The 24,302-nt window shown below is 45.5% G+C and overlaps 1 protein-coding gene across 1 annotated transcript in view; it reads left to right on the forward strand.

Moving 5' to 3' along the window:
* Nucleotides 1–24,302, forward strand: part of LRIG1 (leucine rich repeats and immunoglobulin like domains 1) — a 119,526-nt gene that overhangs the window by 15,480 nt on the left and 79,744 nt on the right. Inside the window, exon 2 of the mRNA XM_082344679.1 lies at nt 23,566–23,637. Coding sequence (XP_082200805.1) covers nt 23,566–23,637 — 72 coding nt within the window. The remainder of the gene's footprint in view (nt 1–23,565; nt 23,638–24,302) is intronic.

The following is a 24,302-nucleotide window of genomic DNA, read 5'->3' on the forward strand; positions in this document are numbered from 1 at the left end:
TCCACCCCCTCCAGCCATGGGGATCTTGGCAGGAGTCACACATTGGAACATAACGACTCCCATTGCCTAACTGCTGTGGCCATCCACCTGCCTCTCCAGCTTCATCGATCCTTCCTACCTGGTTCCGTGTGCACCGGCCACCACTTGGGACTTTTTCCAGGCTCTTGGAATACTGCACGTGTCACGTGTCCCTTACATCCTGTTCCCTCCGCCTGGAGGAGCGTTCTTCCCTCTCTGCCTTGCAAACTCCCGCTCATCCCCCTTAAATGTCTCTTCTCCTGGAGACCATTGCTGACCTTCCCTCTGGGTTAGATTCCTGCCTCAGGGACCCTGCGGTACTTCATACAGAAGTTCCATGTCCTGATTTGATTAATATCTCACTCCCCAATTAGACTGTGTCAGCGCCCTGGAAGCAGGGACTGGCTTTGGTTCTGACCCACTGTGGTGCTCCCATAATCTAGCATAAAGCCTGGGATACATTAAATGCTCAGGGCAGATACTGATATAGATGGAGCTGTTGGTATTTGGTCTCTTGGGTGTGGCCAAAAAGTTTGTTCGGTTGATGAATGTGTTGAGTCAAGTTCTTGGTGAAAGTGAAAAATGTGTCTTTTATTTTTACTTAAAACCAGACGAACTTTTTAGCCAACCCAATATGTAGTCCTGAAAGTCCTACAGAAATACCCTTCCCAGACAACTGGGATAATAATTTAACTCTCCCAGGGGCTCAGCTATCTGTCATTTCTATACCTTGTCTGTTTGATAGTTTCCTCCATCCTCCACCAAATACTCGTGTTGAGGAACTTAAAAGAATGGAAAGGAAGGAGAAAGAAATGGCACCCAAGTGGAGAGGTGACAAGTACAGGCAGCTTCCATGCCATACGAAGAACTGACTGTCATTTTAGTCCCTCTGTTGTGGGAAGGTGGCTGTTAAAAGCCCATATCCAAGTACTGTTCCTGAAACCCGTTTTCAGTTTAAGGGACTTGCCTTCCTTCTTGGTCTCTGGTGTCAGGTGGACCAGGCCTGGCACCTTCCTCCGTGTTGTGTTTGGCAAAGGAGCCCACAGTGCATTTTCCACCTGCCCTCATGGTTTCTTCTCTGCTCTCTTGCTGGCGCCAATGTTTGGAGTCCATTTTTGCTGAGTCGACACTGCAGGGGAGGGTTGCATCTTACCTAGACCGAGGCTGTCTCGGCACCCTTCCCCTGTGGTTACTGTGCTCAGTTTATGCTGAGCCCTGGCCAGGCAGCTGGTTTGGGTTGCCTGGCTCTCCTTTACTTTGCTAAGACCTCTGCTTTGACAGAAAGGATGACCAGGCCAGGGTCATTTTTTTTCTCCCTCTTTGCTGGCAGAGAGAAAGGCTGTTCTCCTCGACCAGATGAGTTATAAGAGGGGGCTTTCCTGGTGGCGTAGTGGTTAAGAATCCGCCTGTCAATGCAGGGGACATGGGTTCGAGCCCTGGTCCGGGAAGATCCCACATGCCGTGGAGCAACTAAGCCCGCGAGCCACAACTACTGAGCTCGCGTGCCGCAACTACTGAAGCCCACGTGCCTAGAGCCTGTGCTCCGTTACAGGAGAAGCCACTGCAGTGAGAAGCCTGTGTACCGCAACGAAGAGTAGCCCCCGCTGGCTGCAACTAGAGAAAGCCCGTGGGCAGCAGTGAAGACCCAATGCAGCCAAAAATAAATAAATAAATAAATACATACATACATACATACATACATACACTAAGGGCAGGTTACTGTGCCCTCAGTGGTTCAGTCCAAATTAGAGACTTAGGGATTTCCCTGGTGGCACAGTGGTTAAGAATCCGCCTGCCATTGCAGGGTACATGGGTTCGATCCCTGGTCCGGGAAGATCTCACATGCCATGGAGCAACTAAGCCTGTGTGCCACAACTACTGAGCCTGTGCTCTGGAGCCCACGAGCCACAACTACTGAGCCCGTGTGCCAAAACTACTGAAGCCTGCGCGCCTAGAGCCCGTGCTCTGCAGCAAGAGAAGCCCCCGTTCGCCGCAACTAGAGAAAGACCCAGCGCAGCAACGAAGACCCAACGCAGCCAAAAATAAATAAATAAATTTATTAAAAAAAATAGAAACTTAGAGAGAAGCTTCCAGTGGCTGGAGGCAGTTTGGGCAGACGGATTTCTAAATCTGGCCCCTTTTAGCCTGGACCTCAGGTGTGGGCAGTCCCCCAGAGATGGTAACAGGAGGCAGTGGGAAAGCTGTGTTCTGCCTGTTGCGCTCTGCTTCAGATGTTTATTTTAATGGTGTCAAGGTCTTGGGCTGTGATTCTGTAGGAAGGCCCTTTTGTACCCGGTAAGCTGAGGAGGGTGACTTGATGTTAAAGGGGTTTTGTGCCATTAAACTGCTAGCCTAGTTACCATGCATTTATTTAATTTAATTGACTGATTGATTGATTGGCTGTGCCACGCAGCTTTCGGGATCTTAGTTCCCTGACCAGGGATTTAACCTGCGCCCTCAGCAGTGAAAGCGCCGAATCCTAACCACCGGACCACCAGGGAATTCCCTGTGAATTTACTTTATTTACTTTTAATTTTCTGGTGACACATGGTAGACACATATATTGCGTAAAGAGGAAACTACACAAGAAAAAAGAATAATTGATCTTATTCTCCATTGATAAATATCACTTTGGTGTATACATTTCCAATAATGTCTGTGGTTGAGTAGTATTTCAAGTTATATTTTTTTAAACAAAATTAGGGTTACTATTCACTTGTAATTCTGCTTTTTAAAAAAATTTTTAATCGAGGAATAATTGACATAACATTATATTAGTTTCAGGTGTACGTACAACAGAACATGTGCTTTTTTTTAAGACTCAGTATCATGAATATTTTCTCCAACTTTAAACATTTAAATAAATATGGTTTAAGTCATAATTAGCCTTCCCTGATATTGTGTATTTAGGTTTTTTCTTAAACTGTGGTAAACATCCTTATACATATATGTTTATACATCTCTTATTTCCTTAGGATGAGTTAAATCTAAGTTGCTCTGGATATGCAAGTTCTTAAGACTTGGCACTGCTGTTCTTAAGAGACCACAGATTTAAGGTTTACATGTGAAATTTTGCCTGTTTTCCCTTCACAAACCTGAGATTGCTATCTTTCTCTAACCATACACCAGTTGAATACATGGAAATGGCATTGGATTACTTTAATCTGTGTTTCTTCGGTTGGCGAGGCTGCAGATCTTTGCCGGTGTTACCCATGGACACTTCCTTTTTTTAAGTTTCCTTCTTTTTCTCAGGCTCTGTTAGCCAAATAAATTCTCTTAGTGCCCTCAACTGTGAACTCTGGGCTCGGACACACATCCATATCCCTAATACTTCGAGATGATGTGTTTCTGAGAGCATGAAAAGCCTCCCCCGGCCCCAGGCGTAATTGCCTAGAAAACTGTGCTTCTGTGTGGGTGTGTCAATTTCCTAGTTCAGTTTTGCCTCTGAACTAGGAAATGTCTGTGTGTTCTTCTTAGATCAGAGTTGATTGTGCGTCCCAGAGGGGGATGTCACAGTGGCTTTGTGGGTCCCCAGAAGTCGCCCCGGCCTGCCACCGTGCCTGCAGAGCCAGCCCTCCTATGCCCAGCCCACCCCACCCCATCTGTGGCCGGCATGTCTGGCACCTCCAGCTGGTAGGAATCAGAGCAGATTAGCGTGGCGGAGAACCCTTCAGGAACAGCTTCCAGCAAATGGAAATTATTTTAAAACAAATTGATGTGGTTTTTCTGTCAAACCTACTTGGAGCATAAACAAGGTTGGACTGTAAGCGGCTTCCCTTCCACAAACGAGCCCGTGTTTAGAATGTGGCTTTCGGCAAAGTAAACATGGTCTCGAAAGTGAGTTGTCCTGGTGTGTGTCTGATTTGAAAAGTAAAAGTAATGTCCTCCCCAGCATCCTTGTAGACTGCCTGATGGCCCTTGGGACGTCCCTTCTCGCTCATCTGTCTTCCTGCCACAAATATCATGACTTCCTGGAAAGGTTTAAAAGGTAAGGAGTAATTTGGTGTTGAAAGGGAAAGAGATGCCAGGTTCACCTCTGTGGTTAAGATCAACATTTTAATCTTACCCCTTTGCCAGGAATATCAAAAACATCTTGTGAAATACGTACCTCTGTATGAGTGTGAGCGTGTGGACACACGTACCCTTTGACCTGGGCATCTTTGAATTGTCTGTGCCTTACAAGGTAGTTCCTCCATCCCAGGGACAATGTCGGCTTTATTCAATTGGCCACAGCCTCCCTAGAAGGCGAAACAATGCTTTTAATGTTCTGATTATATATTAATGAACAACCAGGCCAAGGGACCCTTGCCAAAAAAGCTACAAAGTGAGAAAGCCACCAATATCAGAGTGAACTTTGCACTCTGAAAGTGTGAATGATGTCGGGTGAAAGAAGTTTATTGCATAAGGGGAGCAACTGGAATCTCTTTGATGTTGGTTGGCATCCTGGCCCCATTAGACTTTTGGACTTCCCAGTTAACTGCATGTTTGCTGGCGAGAGCTGGGCTGTGGTGTGGTACCTGCAGTCTAGGGGGACACGTTCTTGACCAGAAGGGACCCAGTACACCTGTGGGGGAAGGTGGGGAGGGCAGGGGATGTGGAGGTGTTGGCCATTTGCATCTGCTTTCAATCAGTGTCAACAAATTTTTAATATAAAACTGAAACATATAGTCTCACCACCCCCCCCACCCCCCCCCCCCACCCCCCCCCGCCAACTTTTCCTCTGGAAGGACTTTTCCCGAAATAGCATGCTTTTTTTCTAAAATCTGCTTGCCTAGACCACAGAAAGGGGTCAGATCTTAATCAGTTAGATCTTAATCTAGCTAATTTATTTTCTCCCCATTGTGGTGACATTTCCTCCTGCCTCTGGTTTGTTCTTCATTTTTGAATGGCTGGCCGTCGGGAAAACCCTGCTTTCCACAACCTTATTAAATAATTACTCAAAAAAGAAGAAAAAAATGCTCTTTTGAAATCTTGAGAATTTGTTTTCTGCGGGAGGATAAACTCCAGCTGAGGTTTTCCACTTCTGACAGATTCGTGGGCAGAGCTATGGTCATGAGTGTAGTATAGTTTAGGAAGCAAGAAGGAGTTGATTGGGTGGAAGGGATTTTAGAGGTGGTATCATGCCTTTAGCATCTGAAATGTGGATATTTTGCCTGTTCCCCACTTCATTTGTCCCGTAGCACTTAAAGGAAAAGGTTGTTTCTGCATTTGTGTGGTAGAGAAGTAGCTAGGTGGCATTTTCAGTCTGGAATTTTGAAAGCCTGTTAAGGCAGAAGGTTTTGTGTTTTGTTTTTTATAACAGATTCATTGAAATATAATTTAAATATCATAGAAGCCATCCTTTTAAACTGTGTGATTCAGGGTTTTTAGTATATTCACAGAGTTGTACAACCGTCACTACTAATTCTAGCACATCTTCATCACCGAGGGACAAAACCCTATTCCCTTAGCAGCCCCTCCCCACTCTTCCTTCTTCTCAACCCCTGGCAACATCTGCTTTCTGTCCCTCTGGATTTGCCTATTCTGGACATTTCATATAAATGGAATCATATGATAAGTGGCCTTTTGTGTCTGGCTTCTTCCACTTAGCGTAGTGTTTTCAGGGTTCTTCCATGTTGTAGCATGTATCCGCAGTTCTTTCCCTTTTATGGCTGAATAATATTCCCTTGTATGGATAGACCACACTGGGTTTATCCACTCATAAGTTGATGGACTTTTTGGCTAATGTGAATAATGCTGCTATGAACATTGGTGTGCAGCTTCTTGTATGAATGTGTGTTTTCATTTGTCTTGGGGAGATACCTAGGGCTGGAATTGCTGGGTCATATGGTAACTCTGTGTTTGAGAAGCTGCTAGGCTGTTTTGCACAGAAGCTGCACACCCCCTTTTGGAATTTCGTCAGCGGCAAATAAAGGTTCCCATTTCTCCTCAGACTCACCGGTACTTGTTATTGTCTGTCTGTTTAATTACAGCCATTCTGGTGGGTATGAAGTGGCATCTCCTTGTGGTTTTGATTTGCATTTCCCTAATGACTAGTGATGCTGAGCATCTTTTCATGTGCGTCTTGACCACTTGTATATCTTCTTCGGAGAAATATTTATTCATTTTCTTTGCCGTTTTTTTTTCAGCTGTGTCATTTGTCCTTTTTGTTGAGTTGTAAGCAGGACATGTTTTAAAAAGAGACAGGTCATAAAATTTTGGATGAATTGAATTCCCCAGATAGAGAAATTTCTCTATCTTATGTTCCTTAGGTGAGCAGAATTTTATTTTTAAGATTTTAAAGACTTTTAAAATCTTCAGGTAGAAATATAACGTGCAGCACTTGCCTGGTTTATTTGCTTGACTTGTCTCCCTGTTTGTAATCCCAGGCGAAGGAGGAAATGTGGCAGAACAGAACAATAGTTACTCCTGCAGCAAATCCAGATTTCAGACTCTCTGGGGGAGCTTACTTATCACGCCATGTTGGCCCCTGGGAGAATGGGAGAATTTGCCCTCCTGTAACCTAAGGAAATTTGCTGTGCACGTGCATTTACAGCCAGGTCTGACCATTTTCTCTGCAGTTCCGCTGCTCCAGGGCACGGCTGCCTCTGCCGACAGAGCTTTGCAGCTATAAATTAGACAGAAATGTGGTCCTGAGGCTGTCCAAATGCAGGCAGGATAATTGCTCTGGACAGGTTTACAATAGGGAGGTGTGAAGTGCTTGGTGGAGACCGGAAGCTGGGGGGAGGGCCCACATGTTGAACTTGGGCGGCTTCGGGGTGGTAGGCTGACACAGCTAATTGAAAACTGTGGCCCTGGTGGCTTTTAATGAGAAAGGAAGCCGAGGCTTTGCAAGCGGTTTCCTTTACGGCGAGAAGCCAGAGGGAGAGCGGCTGGTGGGGTTACTCAGGGGGTCAGTACTGCACCTCTGCAGGCACTGGGAACCCTGGGCCTGGGTTAGAGGGCCCGATGGCCTGTTATTTGTTTTTCATTTCTTACTCCCTAGTTCCCTTCTAGGTGAGCGGAATGGAGAGAGGTGGGGGTCCCAGGTGGTGGTGTGGCACTTGAGAGAAGGCCGACAGGTACGCTTTGGGAAAAGCGTTGACAGCCCACCTTTGGCGATCCACCGATTTAGGTGGACTGGCCAGTGGGCTGATTATTATTGACATGGTAATGACATGGTGGCCTTCTGTTAGTCCTCCAGGGAGCCAGTAGGCATTTTCTGACTCTTCCATTGACCTTGGAGTCTGAATTTGTGGTGCCAGGGCCTGGGAATCTGCATTTTAGGCAGTTCTACGGGGGACTTGGCTTTCAAGTGTGAAGTGTGAGGCTCGTTGCCCTGGACGGTGGGCTCCCTTAGGCTCAGCTTCACATCCCTGTGGTACCAGGTGCCTGTACCCCTGTCTCCCGCCCTCCCTCCTCTGCCGTCGCTTGATACCAGGTGCCTTCTGAGCTCAGGTGACACGGGACTGGGTGTTCCCTTCACCAGCTGAGCCTTTTCCTCCCTTCAGGGCCTTTGCCTGTGCTCTCATCCCTGTGCCTTTTCTGCGTGACTTGTAGTATCGTTCTGGTCTCAGGTTGAACTGTTCCTCAGAGAGATCTCCCCAGACACCCGGGTGAGGGTGGCCGAGGTCTTGTTCCACGATGGCCTTTGGTACGCACCTCTGGTTACTCGCTCAGCATCCGTCTTCCCCTCCTGGTTGTACACTCCTTGAGGGTAGAGACCACTTTATTGCCGTGTGGTCCTGGAGTCCAGCCCCATTCCTGGTGCTTAATCAACTTGTGTGTGTTCATTCATTTCCAAACCACATGTGAATGACCACTGGCCTTTCTGCCATGCGGTATCATCCCAGGCACTGTTTCCCCATGCCCCTGAAACACGTGTTGAAATAAGCACAGGTTGGCCGTCCTGTACGTCTGCCATTTTGGGTTTATTACTATTTTCTGTCCCTGGGGGGTTAACTAGATGCCTTTTAAGGGCCAGCTGCTCCCACTGAAATTGCTGCTTATTAAAGACTAAAGCAAAATATAGATCCAGTTTTATTTATTTCAAACACTGTGGTAGCAACTTCCAGAAAGCCCTTTCAAAGGCGGGGTATGAAAGGTGTAGAGATTGTGGAGGCGATAGGCTCTTGAGATGTGTGGCGGTTAATGTGTAACCTCTTTAACAAGGATTATGTGGACGTCCATGTGGCCTTAGAGCCATCATGGGTTCATAAACCCAGGCGGTGGATCCCATGTTTGTAGGAAGTTCATGGCTTTGCAGATAACACAGACCCCCAAGGTTTATTTCCCTGGGTTGAAAAGCAACCACCGCCAACCACTGGTAACCGTGCTGTCCCACAGCGGGTTGGAGACACCCAGATAAGGGTCTGGAGAAGGCTGCCCCCCTGCCCATTCTCAACACACACGCACATGATTTTAGAGAGAGTGAAGTTAAGTGAGATCAAGAGAGGTGGAAAGAGTAAGGTCTGAGGGGAGAGGGAATCGGGCCCTCCTTTTTGGGTGGGCGACAGTCTGATCTGAGATCCAGGCAGCTTGCCTCTTGCATGAGTGTTATGCCACCGACCTCCTGCTGTTTCGTGCACTGACATTTTGGGGGAATTGTCCGTCTGGAGGGCCCAGATTAGAAACGAGAGAGAGCATGCTTACAGTAAAGTCTTATCAGGAAACCAGGACTTTTGCTGTCCTGGATTTTCACCTTACTGGAATTGTCTAACTTCTCCGTGTAAGAGGAAAATAATTGCTGGGGTTTGGGTAACACGTGAGCCAGTGGCTAAGCGACCCAGGTAGTGGTGTATCTGCCTTCACACGTAAGCTTTTGAAGTGCTACCTACCCCTAATGGCAACAGAAGCCATCAGTTAAATAAACCAGCTGTTAAGAGGAAGAACAGGAGTGTTTGCACAAACCACCTTTAAATTTTCTGATCCTTGATGAATGTCAGTTGGTTGTGAATTATTAACCTCAGTGTGCGTGAGGAAATACTGGGCGCTTAAGTGTCCTGTATATTTTTATGTAAGAAAAAAATGAAACTGACCACACCCTCAGCTGCTGCCATTTGGTGCTCAGCGCTGGCCTGCTTTCACTCAGCAGGCATATTTAAAGCAGAGGTAGGAATGTTGGCCCCTCATAGACCACACGTGCGTCGTAGCTCATCACTTGCCATCACACTTTTGCTCAGGAAGGAACGGAAGTGATTTGCAGCCTGTTGGCAGATATAAGTCTGATGATCCTTATTGAGCTGCGTGGAGTGTGCAGATCCTAGTGAGGGGGTTGGTAGGGCTACCCATCTAGCTGAGAAGCATCGTGTGGATGGGATCAGAAAAGTAGATTTAGTGAATCATGGGAAGCTGGCTTGAGAAGTCTTTTCACTCCCCAGCAGCTTTGCAAGAGGGCTTTGAGGCAGGTTCTTTAATTTGTCACCGGAGAGAGAGCCATCTTTCTCCAGTGCCTCAGTTTCGTTGGCGTGAAAGCCTGCAGTCGGCCTGCCCCACAAGGCCACAGCAGCGAGTCTCCTTGGAAGAAGCCAACACAGCCAACAGAGGGAGCTACAGCTCAGCGTCCTTTGCAGGAAGGCGACTTCAGGACTTTGAGTGGTGGGGAGAGACTTGGAGGAATCCATTTGTGAACCTGGTTTCCACGATGCACAGCTCTTTTCAGGGGTCCTAAGGGCCTCCTAACCTTGATATTAATGGGCTAGTTCTCTCTTCTGACTTCTACCTGGGAAGGGGGACTGTGTATAGGCCTTTATCTGGGGGGAAGGGGAGGCTAAGGGAGAAAGACTCCTTAAAGGGTGAGAAGGAGGGGGAGTCTGGGAGAATCGGAGCTGAGCAAAGAGGGCTCTTGAAATAGCACATGGCTTCCCTTTCAGCTGCACGTACCTTTGGGTATCGGTTGCTGGATTAATCCTGCAGTGTAAGTCACACCTAGAAATGCCCGGGTGTGGTTCTGGGGGTTCAGTTCCTTTACTGCAAGGCCTAAGCTTTGTTCATTTACAGGGCAGAAAACATGCATGCCACGGGGAGGGAGAAAGCAAGCGCTTTGTTTCACTTCCCTGTCTCTTTATTGTCTCCAGGGCAAGGCCATTTGATATTGGCAGCTCTGAAACACATTGAGCGCTTTATTCTCGAGCTGCTGGGATTATGGCTGACATAGACCGTGGGCCCCACCGCCAGCCTCCTCTATGGCAGTGGAAGAAAAGAAATTCAAGCTGTAAATGAATCTCTGTTTGGGGGTTTTGTAGTGGCAAATTACCTGAATGAGTGAACTGAAAAAGTGCCCGGTTTCTACCATGGTGAATACCTAGGCCTTAGATAAATATTGACACCAGCAGTGTGGCAGGCCTACCATTTGTCCCATGCCCCTGGGAAGAAAGGCTCTTTTCTGAGGCACTTGTGACCTTCTAACCCACCCCGGCGAGTTTGTGCAGGTGCTTTTCTGCAGGAGCTCTCTGGGTCTGAGAGCGTGGGTGGTTTTCTCCCCATGCTCGGGCAAGAGTAAGCCTCACCGAAGCCAAACCCGCCTCGGCCTATGGGTCAGGGCTGGAGTTTGCCACAGGCGAACGGAGTTGCCAGCACAGTTTTGCAGAGTCATGCTTGTGTGGCTGTGCAGACCCAACCTGGGATGGGAGCACCTTTTATTTGCTGTGACAGTCTTCCAGTGGGAGGGAGTGAGGAGACAGGAAAGCCAGTCTGCAGAGTCTGACCTGGAGGACAGATTGGGTCTCATCACTGAATGCCTTAATTGCACAAACTCTGCCACACTCCAAACTGTACTTTGTTTGATTCCCTGTATCTCAGTGCGTAGAACCCAACTGGCTTGTAACTGAAGAGGGTTTCGGATGCCAGTTTTGTTAGTGTGAAGTCTGCAGGAGCAAGTCAGCCTCTCCCCACCAGAGTGATGGAGTCGGTTGACCAGGGCAAGTTGAGCAGAGACCGTGACCAGTTCGAATTGGATTACATCACCTTTAAAAAGGAGTGATGGTGGAAGCTGGGTGTGTGTGTGTGTGTGTGTGTGTGTATGTATGTATGTGTATGTGTGTGTTCAACAGGTAACAAGTGTTAGGCAAAGAAGTGCTGGCTGTTCCTAGGGCAGCTGCCTCTCTGCAGCTGATGTCAGGGAGGTCTGGGTTTGGTAGGACCATGGGCCTTTGATTTCCTGCTGAGATGGGAATTGAATGGCTTTTGTCTCCCTAGCACTCACAGAGGTCCACATGGTGTTTCTGAGGTCTCTCCAGCCTGTAACTGGGACTCCAAAGGGAGTTACTTGTGAATGACTTTCGGTAGAGCTTTTAATTGATTTTTACTGGTGATTTACTTTAAAAACGGACTCACATCTTGTAGATACCAGTGGTCATTATTTGGTTGAGGTATAATTTAGCGGAATGTACTGTTAGGATCCAACCTTTAAGACACATCTTTGGGAGTAAATGACCTGGAACCACAAACTCTCAAGAGGCAGGGTGGTGGCGGGGAGGGTGTGGCTATGAGGAGCTAGGTGTTAGGATGCCCTGGGCCCCTGCGAATGTCGATGGACCACATGGAGGAGGGAAAGCAACCTTTTTAGAAGTCTTGATGAATGATTAAAAAAAAGAAGAAGCAACAAAAGTGTATTGCAGCTCCGTCATTTTCACCACCAGTTTTCCATTCGACGTAGTAAAAGTTTAGTATGTCCCGGGTGCAGGTCACAGGCGTCATCTGATGCTTTGTGTCTGTAATTTCAGTGAAAAGGAAGGCCCTGTATTGCAACAGCAGAAAGCACTCTGTGCCAAAGCTGTGCTGAAATACCACCTGGCTGTCCCACCTTGACTTACTTAGCATCTACTCGGCCGTTTCAGCAACCAAAACCAGAGAAGTCACCATGGCCTCAGGACAACGATGTGGATGGGCTTTTCATTTTACGGTGTTTTCGTGACGTGTGAGCATCATAGAAAGAAAAATTTTGGTTTCAGCTGAGCATTTGATGACACACATAAACTTTAAAAAGCCCAGTGGAAAAATGGACAGAACAAGATCCCAAGTCGATAAGCTAGCTAATAAAGTCAGCACCTTCACTGTTAGACAGGAGGCTGACCTTTCCACACTGTGTTTTCTTTAAAATACTTAGCTCGAGTCCCTTGCGTGCCTCCCTGTAATACAGCTGATGTGTTCTCGAAAAATTGTGGGTAAATTCAGTTTTTGAATTTGGCAGACTTTCATATCAGGGATCTGTTCTCTGTATTTGAGTCATCTTCATTTTTAGGTTGGGAGGTAGCTGGGAAAAGATGGGAGGATAAACCGAGAAGATAATATTTGACTGTTTGAAACCTAGAAGAAAGTATAGAAAACCAAGAAGAGAATGTTCGGTGATCTTGTGGGAACCTTGCGCTTAATCTGCTTGTAATGCAGAGTATCGCGGTAAATGCAAGTAAACCTAGATTTTTATGTTAGCTTTGTAGATTGTGGGTGCTTGGGCTTTGCACAGGCACAGAGAGATGCCTGAGACGTTAGTGAATGCCGGGTGTGATTTCAGTTGGAAAAATAAAAGATGCATGTAAATTCCAATGGAAGCCGATAGGGCATTCCAGAGCACACCCCTGGGAACTTCTGGCTTTTCAAAAAGGGTTTTCCTTATGAGCAGCTCTATTCTGGGAAGGTAGTTATGCCCGCTTAGGTCATTTGTCCCTTAAAATTTTTTGTGTGGGAGTGGGAAAGAGAAGCTGATAAAACTAAGGTAAACTGTTACTTGTAGAGATGTATTTGCTTTTAAAAAAAGTCTTTCATTTCCTTCTTCCTCCCCTTTAAGGGGGACAATTAGGCAAATTATCATATATTGCCCTTTTGTAACCCAGAAGTATATTTGCCTAAAATCACTCTTCTAAATACTTTTTTTAAACAACATCAACAAACTCTGATCATCACATGTGCAAAGTTTAATTTTCATCTTTTGGTGTACATTTCTGTTACGTGAGGTTTGTGTACTACTATTTTTTGTTGATTGGATTACGTTAGAGAGTGAATTTTGAGAAATGAGGGTTAAAAAAGCATAGAATGAATGCCTTAATTCTTTCCTGGTTCTAGGAAACATCTAGACAAGAGTGTTTAGAATGGCGTGTAATGACTCAGATGGTGGGAAGGAGTTTTTTTGTTTGTTTGTTTGTTCTTAATATTTCAGTTTGTGTCTCTTGTACTCAGGGGAAGTAATCCATTATTGGAGGTTTCATTTCTGAAGAATCTTGAGTCACTGATATAGAATTTCTTTATCCCTTTATCCCAATGAAATCCTCAGTTGTAGCTTCTGCCAGCAAGACAGGCTCGGAATCTGGCCACCCTGTTCTTGCGACCAGGAGTACTTTTTATGGGGCCATGTTAAAATAGTTATTTCCCTCTCTGACGGTCACATTGCTCTCAGGGCCCTTAGGTGGGGGCATGAAGTGTGGGCAGTCACTCAGTGTTCAGTGGAGAAGCATTTCAGTGTGTTGGAAAAGGAAATTGATCACAGTATCATTTACCGTTGGTGGTTATGCCAACGTTGACACAGTTAAATTCTGTTGCGTGACGCATTCAGTCAGAGAACGGTTCCTAAGGTGTTAGTAGTTTGCATCTTGCGTAGGTCAACCCAAAGTTAATGAATTTCAAATCCCCATCACGGTTTTACTAAACACCCTGTATTTTGCAGTGGTTGGTTCCATTGGAAAATAATCTCCTGAAAGTGGATATTTGTAGGGACAGAGGGGTACAGGTGGAGGTGTTAGGACAGAAAGACAGTAGTCTGTGACCAGAGGAGCACTGGTGGACTCTACAAAGCACTTGACAAACCAAGGATTCCAAATTTACCCACTGGATTAATGTGTCCCTCACGTCCTGTCCCGTTTGCCCGACTTGTTTTAACTACAACAGAAGCAAGCGCCTCCGTTTCCTGCCTCAGTAGAGCATGGTTTTCATTTAGGAAAATCCTCCTCCATTTTTTTTTTAACTGAAGACACTCCAGCCTCTAAGTGTGTCGCTGGAGGTAAGCACGCGTTCTTGGCGCACGTCTGTCCCCTTTGGGTCCTGATTGATGAGCCCTCTTCTCTCACTGGAGCCCCTAGTGCCTTAGGACAAGGAGAGGTTGGTAAGGGTGGGAGCGCCTGCATCTGAGGCATCACCACCCTCTGCTGTGCGGAGTGGCTGGGCTTGAGGAGGGAAGGTTTCAGCTGTGTGCGAGATGGTGCCGGGCAAGGGGCTGATGACTTTGGAAAGCCCTAGAGAGCTTATGGACTGTCTGAAAGGGCGAATTGGTGATCCCTCTTCAGAGGTGATAAAGTAGAGAGTAGGTGACCAGACTCCTGTCCCCTCGCCTCCCCCCTCCCCATTTCCAAGTCTCTGCAAAGCCACTTCTCTAATAGCAAAGCCAAATGATGGCTGTAGGGTGCCTCTTCCCTGCTGGGGTGGTCCTGGGGGGCGGTCTCTTTGTGACAGGTGTGTGGGAGGCTCAGCCTGTGGCCAGCAGCTATTCTCTGCCTAAATTCTCTTTGTTTGTAAGGTCCCCCCCTCCAAACTGCAGAGCTGCGGCCGCCACAGCGGCTGGAGTACCTCTTCTTAATGAAGTTAATTAATCGTTAAGGGTCCGTGATGCACAGACCATATTTAATGAATGACTGTGGTGGGAAATTTGTGGGCTTCTCCCTCGTACATCCTCCACAATCAAACATGAGACTGCTTAAGTAAGAAAGCCTTATCATATCCAGTTACTTTGTCTCTCTTTAGCCAAACTAAGATTTGGGCAGGAAAAACAGATCCGAAGGTCTCCTGTTTTAAGGGCTGTTGTGGAAAGCAAAGGCTGATTACTTTCAGTGGTGGTGGGCCTCTTGAGTGTTTGGCTCAAAACTTGAAGTCGATGAACAAGGAGATATTCTGTTCCTGTGGGGATCAGCTTTAATGACCCTGTAGATTAACGTTCATGGTGGACCTGGCACTGGGGTTTGCTAAGGTTTGTATAACCCTTGACTTAACTGCCTGCTAGGTTGTATATCTGACAACGTGGGGCTACTCTTCGCGACTTTACCCTAAAACAATTCCTGTCTTGCCTCTCTCCTTTCTAGGAGGTCCTGACTTGGCTTTGTTTTGTTTTTTTTGTTTTTGATTTTTTTAAGATTCATGCCTTCCATGCCTTATTGTACCGTTCTGGCCTTGTTTCCTGAAACACTTCCTTAAAAACCATGCTGTTCTTCTACTGTTCTTCCAGGCTTAGCTAAGGTCTTGCGTTTTCTGATAATCCTTCCTCATCGCAGTTGATCTTCCCTGCTCTGCGCATCACCTGGACTCAGTGGTATCCACACCAGGAGGACAAACTCAGATGCTTGCAGGGCCAGGGAGATACTGCAAATGAGTGAAGAGGTCCTGGGGGAGACAGTAGGAGTGGTGTGAGGTCTGTGGTCAGCCGGGGTCCTTGCTAAATAAATATAGCTGATTGTGCTGTCAGCGTGCTGGCCCCGTGACAGGCATACCACATTCTATTGCATTTTGCTTTATTGCATTTTTTTACAAATCGAAGGTTTGTGGCAACCCTGCATCGAAGTCTGTTGCGCCATTTTTCTAACAGCATTATTTTATAATTAAAAATGTACATTCTTCTTTTGGACGTAATGCTGTTGCACACTTATGGATTACAGTATAGTGTAAAGACATAATTTTGTATGCCTTGGAAGACCAGAAAATTCATCCGATTTGCTGTATTGTGATATTCGCTTTATTGCGGTGGTCTGGGAACCGAAGCCACGGTATCTCTGAGGTATGCCTGTAATTTCAAGAGAAGCTGAAACTTTTTATTTTTTGCTAAAAACTTTAGGTTTCTCCAAACACTATTCACTCAGAAAGAAATTTCCCTGCAACCCACCTCTGGCCCAAGAGCTGCCAGTTTGCATCTCCTGGTCCATCATTCCCAAGATGCTTGCCCTGTCAGAGCCTTTGGCTGCAATTATTTGGTCCAGAGACTTATCTGACCAGTAGGTTGTAAACTCCTTAAGGTCAAGGACTAGATCTTATCCTGATCTGTATTAGAATTTAACCTATGTGCATTACAGATTGTAGACAAACACTCAGTAAATATTTGTCAAATTTGACATCTGCTGGGTGCTGTAGGACAAAGACTTAAACCTGCATTCAAATCAACCACAGGCCCAGGTGAGATGTGTGAGATATTAAGGCAGAGAAGCACATTTAAGACTGGCGGGATTACAGAGGCACACGTGGCTGACTTCTCTCAAATAATGTCTTAAGCATCAGAATTCAGAGACCCACACCAATTTCTAAAGCCGATTTTAAGGAGTGACTGACTCTGGGGTTTGTATAATGGCTAGTGTGTATTATTTCTTCATTTGAGTTGCTTGTAAGCCTCATTTGCATAGAGAATTATCTGTGTAACATTTTCAAAAATAGGAATAACTGTGACTCATTACTGACTTTGTTCAATGTTAGTGACCAAAAGCTCTGACGGTGAGCTGTACGTATTGAGTTGCTATCAAGTGATTTTACATTTGATTATTTGCTGAATATGTTTCTTTTTCCAAGCCTCAGTTTAGGCAATATATGGTTGATCAGCTTACTGAAGAAAGACAAGTACAGAACTACCTTCTGAGTGGGAATTCTTGGGTGACGATGTCAGAGGAGTGATTCCAGTTTAAGATACAGTTTTTTATCATTCTCAGTATAAGCCTTTAATGTGTATGAATAGGCCATTCAGTTGTGGCTTTTGGTTAATGAGGGGAAAAAGCATTGCAACAGAAAAAAAAAAAAGATAAGGACATCTGATATCCTAGATTTAAAAAGAAATCTCTTCTCGTAAAACCTTATAATGTGGGCCTAGGGAACGCAGTGTGGTGATTTCATTGGAACTTGATGTGTAATTCCTCAGAAGGTAAAAATGCAGCAGAAACAGCCTTAAAAGCTTAAGGGATTAAATAACTTTAACAAGTCGCATGCTCTTCCTCATTCACACCCCTTGAAATTTGAAAGGACCAATCACTTTTTCCCAGCTAGACCTAAGCTGGTGACTCCTTTTTTAATGGATGACCAACAGCACAGCGTGAGGTCAAGTAGAGACGTACAGATGAAGCCCACAGTTTCCCGAGAAGGAAGAGGTTCCCAGGCTAGTCCTGTGTGCCCCATGTGCTCAGCAGTTGAATCATTGGATTGCTTCACACTTTTCTTTCCGGCTGTATTCTTCACTTTAGCCAACATCTGAGAGGTAAAACATGCAAAGTCCCATGCCGTTCAGGAGCCCAGACGGGGCTGAGTACTGGGAAATCGACGGGCCTGAAAACCAAACTGAATGGGAAAACTTCCTTCCCCAGGGAATGCCTGTCACAGATTTGGGACCAGTTCCTTCCACTTTGAATTATGATTCTTATTAAAGTTGAAAAATACAGCCATGCGTTGCACCTTCCTTCCCCTTGAGAGGTTCGGCCTGTACGGTCAGTGGTCTGTGAGCAGTGCCTGTTTTTGAGGATGAAACGCTAACGACGTTGTCTAATGACAGTGGGGTTATTTGCTCACCACAGCTTACTCGGAAGTAAACGGAACTTTTTCTCCCTCAACTTCCAAGGAATCAATGAATTATTGTTTGCCAGCTTTGAATGGTGTTTGCCAAGTTTGTAATATGTGGTTCTGGTTGTAATCCAGGAAGATGCTGGTCAGATTATGTAAATACTGATTAAGCCTATAGAATTACGTTCAGAGGGCATTTCTTTTTTATAAGAGCGTCTTCCTTGTGGATCGAGTTTTCAAAGCCCTCTCCTGTGTTGGAATTGGTTAAGAACTGTGTGTGCCTAGAGGATGTAGGCTGAGATCCGTGCCGCTCCGCCACCACGTTTTTAACAAAGCTCTTGAATTATTGGGAGATTCAAATTTATTTTTTATTTTATTTTAAAAAAATTTTTTGTTGTAGTATAATTGATGTACAGTGTTGTGCGTTAGTTTCAGGTGTACAACAAAGTGAATCAGTTATACATATACATATATTCACTCTTTTTTAGATTCCTTTCCCATATAGGCCATTACAGAGTATTGAGAGTTTCCTGTGCTATACAGTAGGTCCTTATTAGTTATCTATTTTATATATAGTAATGTGTATATGTCAATCCCAATCTCCCAAATTATCCCTCCCCCCCCCCTTACCCCGGTAACCGTAAGTTTGTTTTCTACATCTGTAACTCTATACCTGTTCTGTAATTTTTCACAGAATTAGAACAAAAAAATTTTACAATTTGTATGGAAACACAAAAGATCCCGAATAGCCAGAGCAATCTTGAGAAAGAAAAACGGAGCTGGAGGAATCAGGCTCCCTGACTTGAGACTGTACTATAAAGCTACAGTCATCAAATTTATTTTTAAAGTCCAAGTTTCTTCCCTACGTGCTGTTTCACTTTAAATATTTGTTGATTACTTTATGATTTAGACGTATTTGTTGATTACTCCATTCTTTAGATTAATAGAAATTTCAGGGATGATGGACATGTCCTCTCCCTGCATCGTGCAGTCAAGACAGTAGCCGCTAGCCGCAGGTGGTTGGACATTTGGACAATGGCTAGTGCCACCAAGACACTGAATTCTTAATTTTCTGTAATCTTAATTAAAGTATAAATGTCAGTAGTCACACGGCTAGTGGCTGCTGAAGTGGAGAGCGCAGGTTTACAGAACAGTGGGGATTTCTCAGCTATTTGAACCCTTAGCTCTTCTCATTCTGTGGGATCAGGGTAGGGGGTCTGGCCAGGAAAAAGGCTCAGCAAGCAGATTACTGTCGTGCACTGTTGAACCCTTTGCTTTTCAGCCGCAGATAAAACCTGGCTAAAACTTGAGCTGGTCTCTGCCGAGAGGCCTCTTGTGTGTGGGGCAAATGGTGGGCCGGACAGTCATCTCTCAGCACATGAGCAGAAAGGATATCTACATCCGGGCTCCATTGTTCGAAGATGTGCGCACCCTTTGTGCCAAGAACAAGGGAAATGCATGTTATGACAATGGCTGACAAACTGTTTAATGAAAGCTGCAATTGGCAGTAACTAAATTCCCTGAGGTTTCTTTCCCCTCTGCTTTGCTCCTGAAAGGTGCAGAAATGCTTTTGACAGCATCTGTCCTGCTGACAGATGAATTGTTTTGACAGGAGAATCTGAAACCTTCAACTGAAGACACGCTCAGATGTCGGGCCTGGTAAGGGGCGATCGTGTCTGTAGAAATAAGTGAGATGCTTTTGACTGGTGTGCATGTCAACCGCCACCTGAAAGAAAGGCCTCGTTAAAGGTTTTTCGCTGATTTAACTCTTGGATTGTTCTTCAGACCTGAGATGAGAATTCATACCCCTCTCTCCACAGTTCTTGGGCCGAGTAGATGGATGTCCTTAATCGTTGAGAAATGAATGTTGTCAGGAAGCATGGCAGTCAAAGGTGTTTGGTGGTTTTTTTTTTTTTAAACTTTATGATACTGGGGAAAAAAAACCCCACCAATGTTCATAGCAGCATGATTCACGATAGGCAAAAGATGGAAACAAGCCAACTGTCCATCAGCTGTTAAGGGGATAAACAAAACGTGAGTGAGATATATACAAATCTGCATGCAATGGAATAAGGAATGCTATTCAGCCACAAAAAGGAACACGAAATTCTGACACGTGCTACAACGTGGACACACCTTGAGGACACTGTGCTGAGTGAAATAAGCCAGACACAAAAGGTCGTATATTGTATGGCTCCACTTATATGAAGTACCTAGCCAAGTCAAATTCATACAGACACCATGTAGAGTGGAGGTGGCCAGCCCCGGGGGGGAGGGGAGAATGGGAAGTTAGTGCTTCATGGGTGTTGCATTTCAATTGGAAAAGATGCAAAAAAAAGTTCTAGTGAGGAATGGATGGGGGTGATGGTTGCACAACAATGAGAATATACTTAATGCCCCCGAACCGTACATTTAAAGATGGTCAAGATGGTACGTTTTATGTTATATGTATTTTACCACAATTAAAAAATAATTATGCTGGGAGGCGTGCCTCCCAGAAATGAGCAAACAAGAAAATGTCTGAGGATTTTACTTCAGATTGTATTTATTTGTCAGGGAGAATAAATATTTTCCCCATTTCCTGATAAAGCAGTTGATGATCAGCAGCTTGTACCAGGATTTATTTCTCAAGACTAAAAAGCTCGGCAGCTCTGTGTCCAGAAGCAGAGCTGTTCCAAGGGACCTGAGCCTCAGCCACTGTCTTCTCTGTGTGTTGCTGATAGGCACTCGAGAGGATAATTACTCTTAGAGCCAGTCTGCAGACACTCAGTTGTTGATATATGGCTTTTCTAGTTCATTGAAAGTCAAAAAGTCACCAAATCCAGGCAGACCCAGTGAGTGCTTAAATTTCCACTTACAAGTATCTAAAGCTTTGTTGCTACTTACTACAATCTCCATGTCAAGTCCTGATACTGGCTGGTTTCTTGATAAAACTAGCTTACGGAAGCCCCCTTTCTCAAGCTGCCTTATCTAAAAAGCAGAATTTGTGTAGCATTTTTGAAATATAAATAAATTGTGTGTGCTCTTTAAGGGAAAGATGGACCAAGGGGTGTTGTGATTTAAAGTGGTTTTATTCTTTTTTTTTTCTTTATCTTTTTATTTTATTTTATTTATTTATTTATGGCTGCGTTGGGTCTTTGTTGTTGAGCGCGGGCTTTCTCTAGTTGTGGCTAGCGAGGGCTACTCTTTGTTGCGGTGCGCGGGCTTCTCATTACAGTGGCTTCTCTTTGTTGCAGCGCACGGGCTCTAGGCGCACGGGCTTCAGTAGTTCTGGCATGCAGGCTCAGTAGTTGTGGCTCTCGGGCTCTAGAGTGCAGGCTCAGTAGTTGTGGCACATGGGCTTAGTTGCTCCGTGGCATGTGGGATCTTCCCGGACCAGGGCTCGAACCCCTGCCCCTGCGTTGGCCGGAAGATTCTTAACCTCTGTGCCACCAGGGAAGTCCGAAAGTGGTTTTATTCTAATACTGAGTTGCTGAAGGATGTGGACCCTCCTGGGGTGGGAATTGAGGGAAGTGATTTCATTCCAGATCGTTCAAAACGGAGCCACCAGGAATTGCTTGGGTCCTGGATCCTGTGAGCCCCAGCTCCAGCCCTGGCCACGTATAACAAGCCAGAAATAAGTTATTCATTTTGAACCTAGATCAGAGCTTGAAAAACAGTGATTCTTGGGCTAAATATGGTCTGCAGATTTATATATATACTTAAAGAATTGAAAAGATTTCACATAAAAATTCAGAGATTGAGCCTCTCTTGGAAATGGAGGAGACTGGTCTATACCACCCTTGTTTCTGGAAATAGGAGCAAATGCCCCCTTTAGGTGGAGGGCGGGTGAGTGGGCACTGCTGTGTCGACCTCATTCCACACCTGGCAGGTGACCACCCGCATTACTTGCTTGCCCTTCCTACTCTTGCCTTTGTGGTTTCTGAGTTTTTCTCTCATGCTTCCTTTAGCTCAACAACTCCCATTACCTATGATGATATAAATGTCACAGTCATTATAAACTCACAGTATCTGTAGACCCAGAAACAAGATTTCCACCCGCCTTTGTCATGATAATATGCTCACCATAGAAGAAAATTTCAGTCTTTTCAGTCCTTTTTGTGACGTGAGAGAATTCTCTCCATTTGTGGATTTTCTGTTCCAAGTCTAACCTGCTGATTTCTAAGTATCCCATTGTAAATACTCCTAAGAGCAGACAAGCTCACACTTGACTTCAATAAGTGGTTTAAAAATTACCACCTTCAATTTTTATGGTATCATAATCCTTGGACAAATTGCTTTTAATTCAGGCTGTGCCCTGAACACAGATGTGCCATTAATTTCAAGGGTAGTTTGACTTTTATTTAGATGAATGTCTTGAGTTGACAGTCAAATGGCTGTCAGCTCTGGCCTAGTACTGATTGGAATGTCTCTGGAGGAAGCTTCAAAGAAAGTTGGCACTTAATGTGATGCTGGGCCCCTTAAGAGACAGACTCTAAACTCACGATTCGCGGTACTTGTTAATTGTCAGTAATGGCAATGGAATTAATAGCTGAGATGAAAAATGTTAGCCAGCCCCTTCGGCCTACACAGGACTAGGTGTATTTTAGTGGCAGGGGGCAGGGCACAGTGCACAGTTAAGAAGTCAGGGCCCATGTGGTCCACATCTCTGTGGACTCTGTTCCTGGAAGATTAAGCTGGTCTAGGGTTAAGGGTGTGATCTGGGAAGCTCAGCCGATCAAACATTGCCCCACTTGGTCCTTGTCTTCCTCTGAGGAAGGGGTTGGGGATGAAGGGGAGAGAGATGTAGTTCTGAATAATTGTGATGGGTGCTATCATCTTGAGGAGGCTGCTGGCACGTGAGGCTTTGGTTCACACCGATGTTTCCCCGTGACACTGCTCCTCTCTCCTGTGCGCTTATCACTCGAAATATTTATTCATTGATGGTAGGAATGCTGTGTTCCTATAAACTTTATGATTAGGGTTGTACATTGCTCACTTCTTTTTTTTTTTTTTTTAATAAATTTATTTATTTATTTATTTATTTTTGGCTGTGTTGGGTCTTCATTTCTGTGCGAGGGCTTTCTCCAGTTGTGGCGAGCGGGGGCCACTCTTCATCGCAGTGCACAGGCCTCTCACTGTCGCGGCCTCTCCTGTTGCAGAGCACAGGCTCCAGACGCGCAGGCTCAGTAGTTGTGGCTCACGGGCTTAGTTGCTCCGTGGCATGTGGGATCTTCCCAGACCAAGGTTCGAACCCGTGTCCTCTGCATTGGCAGGCAGACTCCCAACCACTGGGCCACCAGGGAAGCCCATTGCTCACTTCTTAAACAGTCCTTTCAACTTGGAGTATGCATCTGAGCGATTTTTCATCTTAAGTTCTTGTTTAGACCAAGGTCTCTCGACCTCTGTATGTTAGCGTTGACACTCAGGGCTGGATAATCATCTGTTGTGAAGGGCTGTGCTGTGCGTTGTAGGATGTTAAGCAGCACCCGTGTCCTCTACCCACCAGATGCCAGTAGCACACCCCCTCCACCGTCCCTGCAGTCGTGACAACCAGAAATGTCTCCAGACTTTGCCAAGTGTCATCCCTGGTTGAGGACCACGGATTTTTAGCCAAAGAAAGATCAGTCTCCAGCCCTTCTTTCCCTATACTACTTCTTGATAGTGTTTGATGCCTTAGTAAAACATTGATTTTAAAAAATGCCATTTAGAATAGCCTTGGACTTGATATGGTACAAAGCATTTGGACCAGCATGCTCTAGTGTAAAGTAGGAGGACTAGTAGCTTCCCTCAGAATTTCTTTATAAAGTTGTGAAGTGGCAAAATGGTATTGATTGAAATCCATTTGGATTTAGCCAGCCTCAAGTGAATTGAGGTTTTCACAGTGGCTTGTTTATGGCTCCAAGTGGGGACGAGGTATAGCTGTAAATCTCATTATCAATAAGATTACTTAAAATAGGGTGTGAGATACGGGCAGTTATGAGGGAGAGGGATGATTTTTTGGGGGGAGGGATGGGTAGACGATTCCTGAATTTGGGGGTATTGATTGAATTTTTTGTTTGTTTTTTGCTCTCCTTTTACCAGAAACCTGAGTTACAGCAGACTTTCTGAGATTGATCCTGCTGGTTTTGAGGACTTGCCGAATCTACAAGAAGTGTGAGTGCTTTTCCCCAAACTTCTGGGGGTTGGGGGGACGGAGAGCTCCTTGGAAAGACTCTCTCTTACGGCAGCGTCGCTCTCTTCCCTGGATGAGCAGTCTGAACTTGTTAGAAGGAGCATCTGCTAGGGACTGTCGGGGACAAGCTGTCCTGCTTAGTTAGTGCTCCTTCACTGAAGCCCCTCTCTTTCCTGGGCAGTCCAGCAGGTGTGGAGTTACTGGAAATCACAAGTCCATGGTGGGTGTATAGGCTTGTGGGAAGCCTGGTGGACCAGCTGGGTTAACACCCCTGGCTGGTACTTCCCCCAGTTCCCAGGGCGCTAGAGCAGCCTGCTTTGCAGGGACATATGCGCCAGCCCACCCCTTCTGTTTCCCAGGAAACCAAGGTATAGAGGAATAGATAGTAAGGTAGACTTTTCTCTTCCCATCTCCAAAGAGAACTAGACATTACTGCCTTTGGAACTCTAGGCTTGCTGCCTCTTGCAGTGTCCTTTAAATCAGGCCTCAATCTTTTCTCCTTCTCCTTCTCTTCCTCTTCTTCCTCCTCCTTCCTCTTCTTCCTCTTCTTCCTCTTCCTCCTCTTCCTCTTCCTCCTCCTCCTTCACTTCCTCTTCCTCCTCCTCCTCCACTTCCTCCTCCTCTTCCTCCTCCTTCTCCTCTTCCT

The sequence above is a fragment of the Balaenoptera borealis genome, assembly GCF_965194805.1.
Source record: "Balaenoptera borealis genome assembly, chromosome: 12".
In the NCBI taxonomy this organism is placed as follows: Eukaryota; Metazoa; Chordata; class Mammalia; order Artiodactyla; family Balaenopteridae; genus Balaenoptera; species Balaenoptera borealis.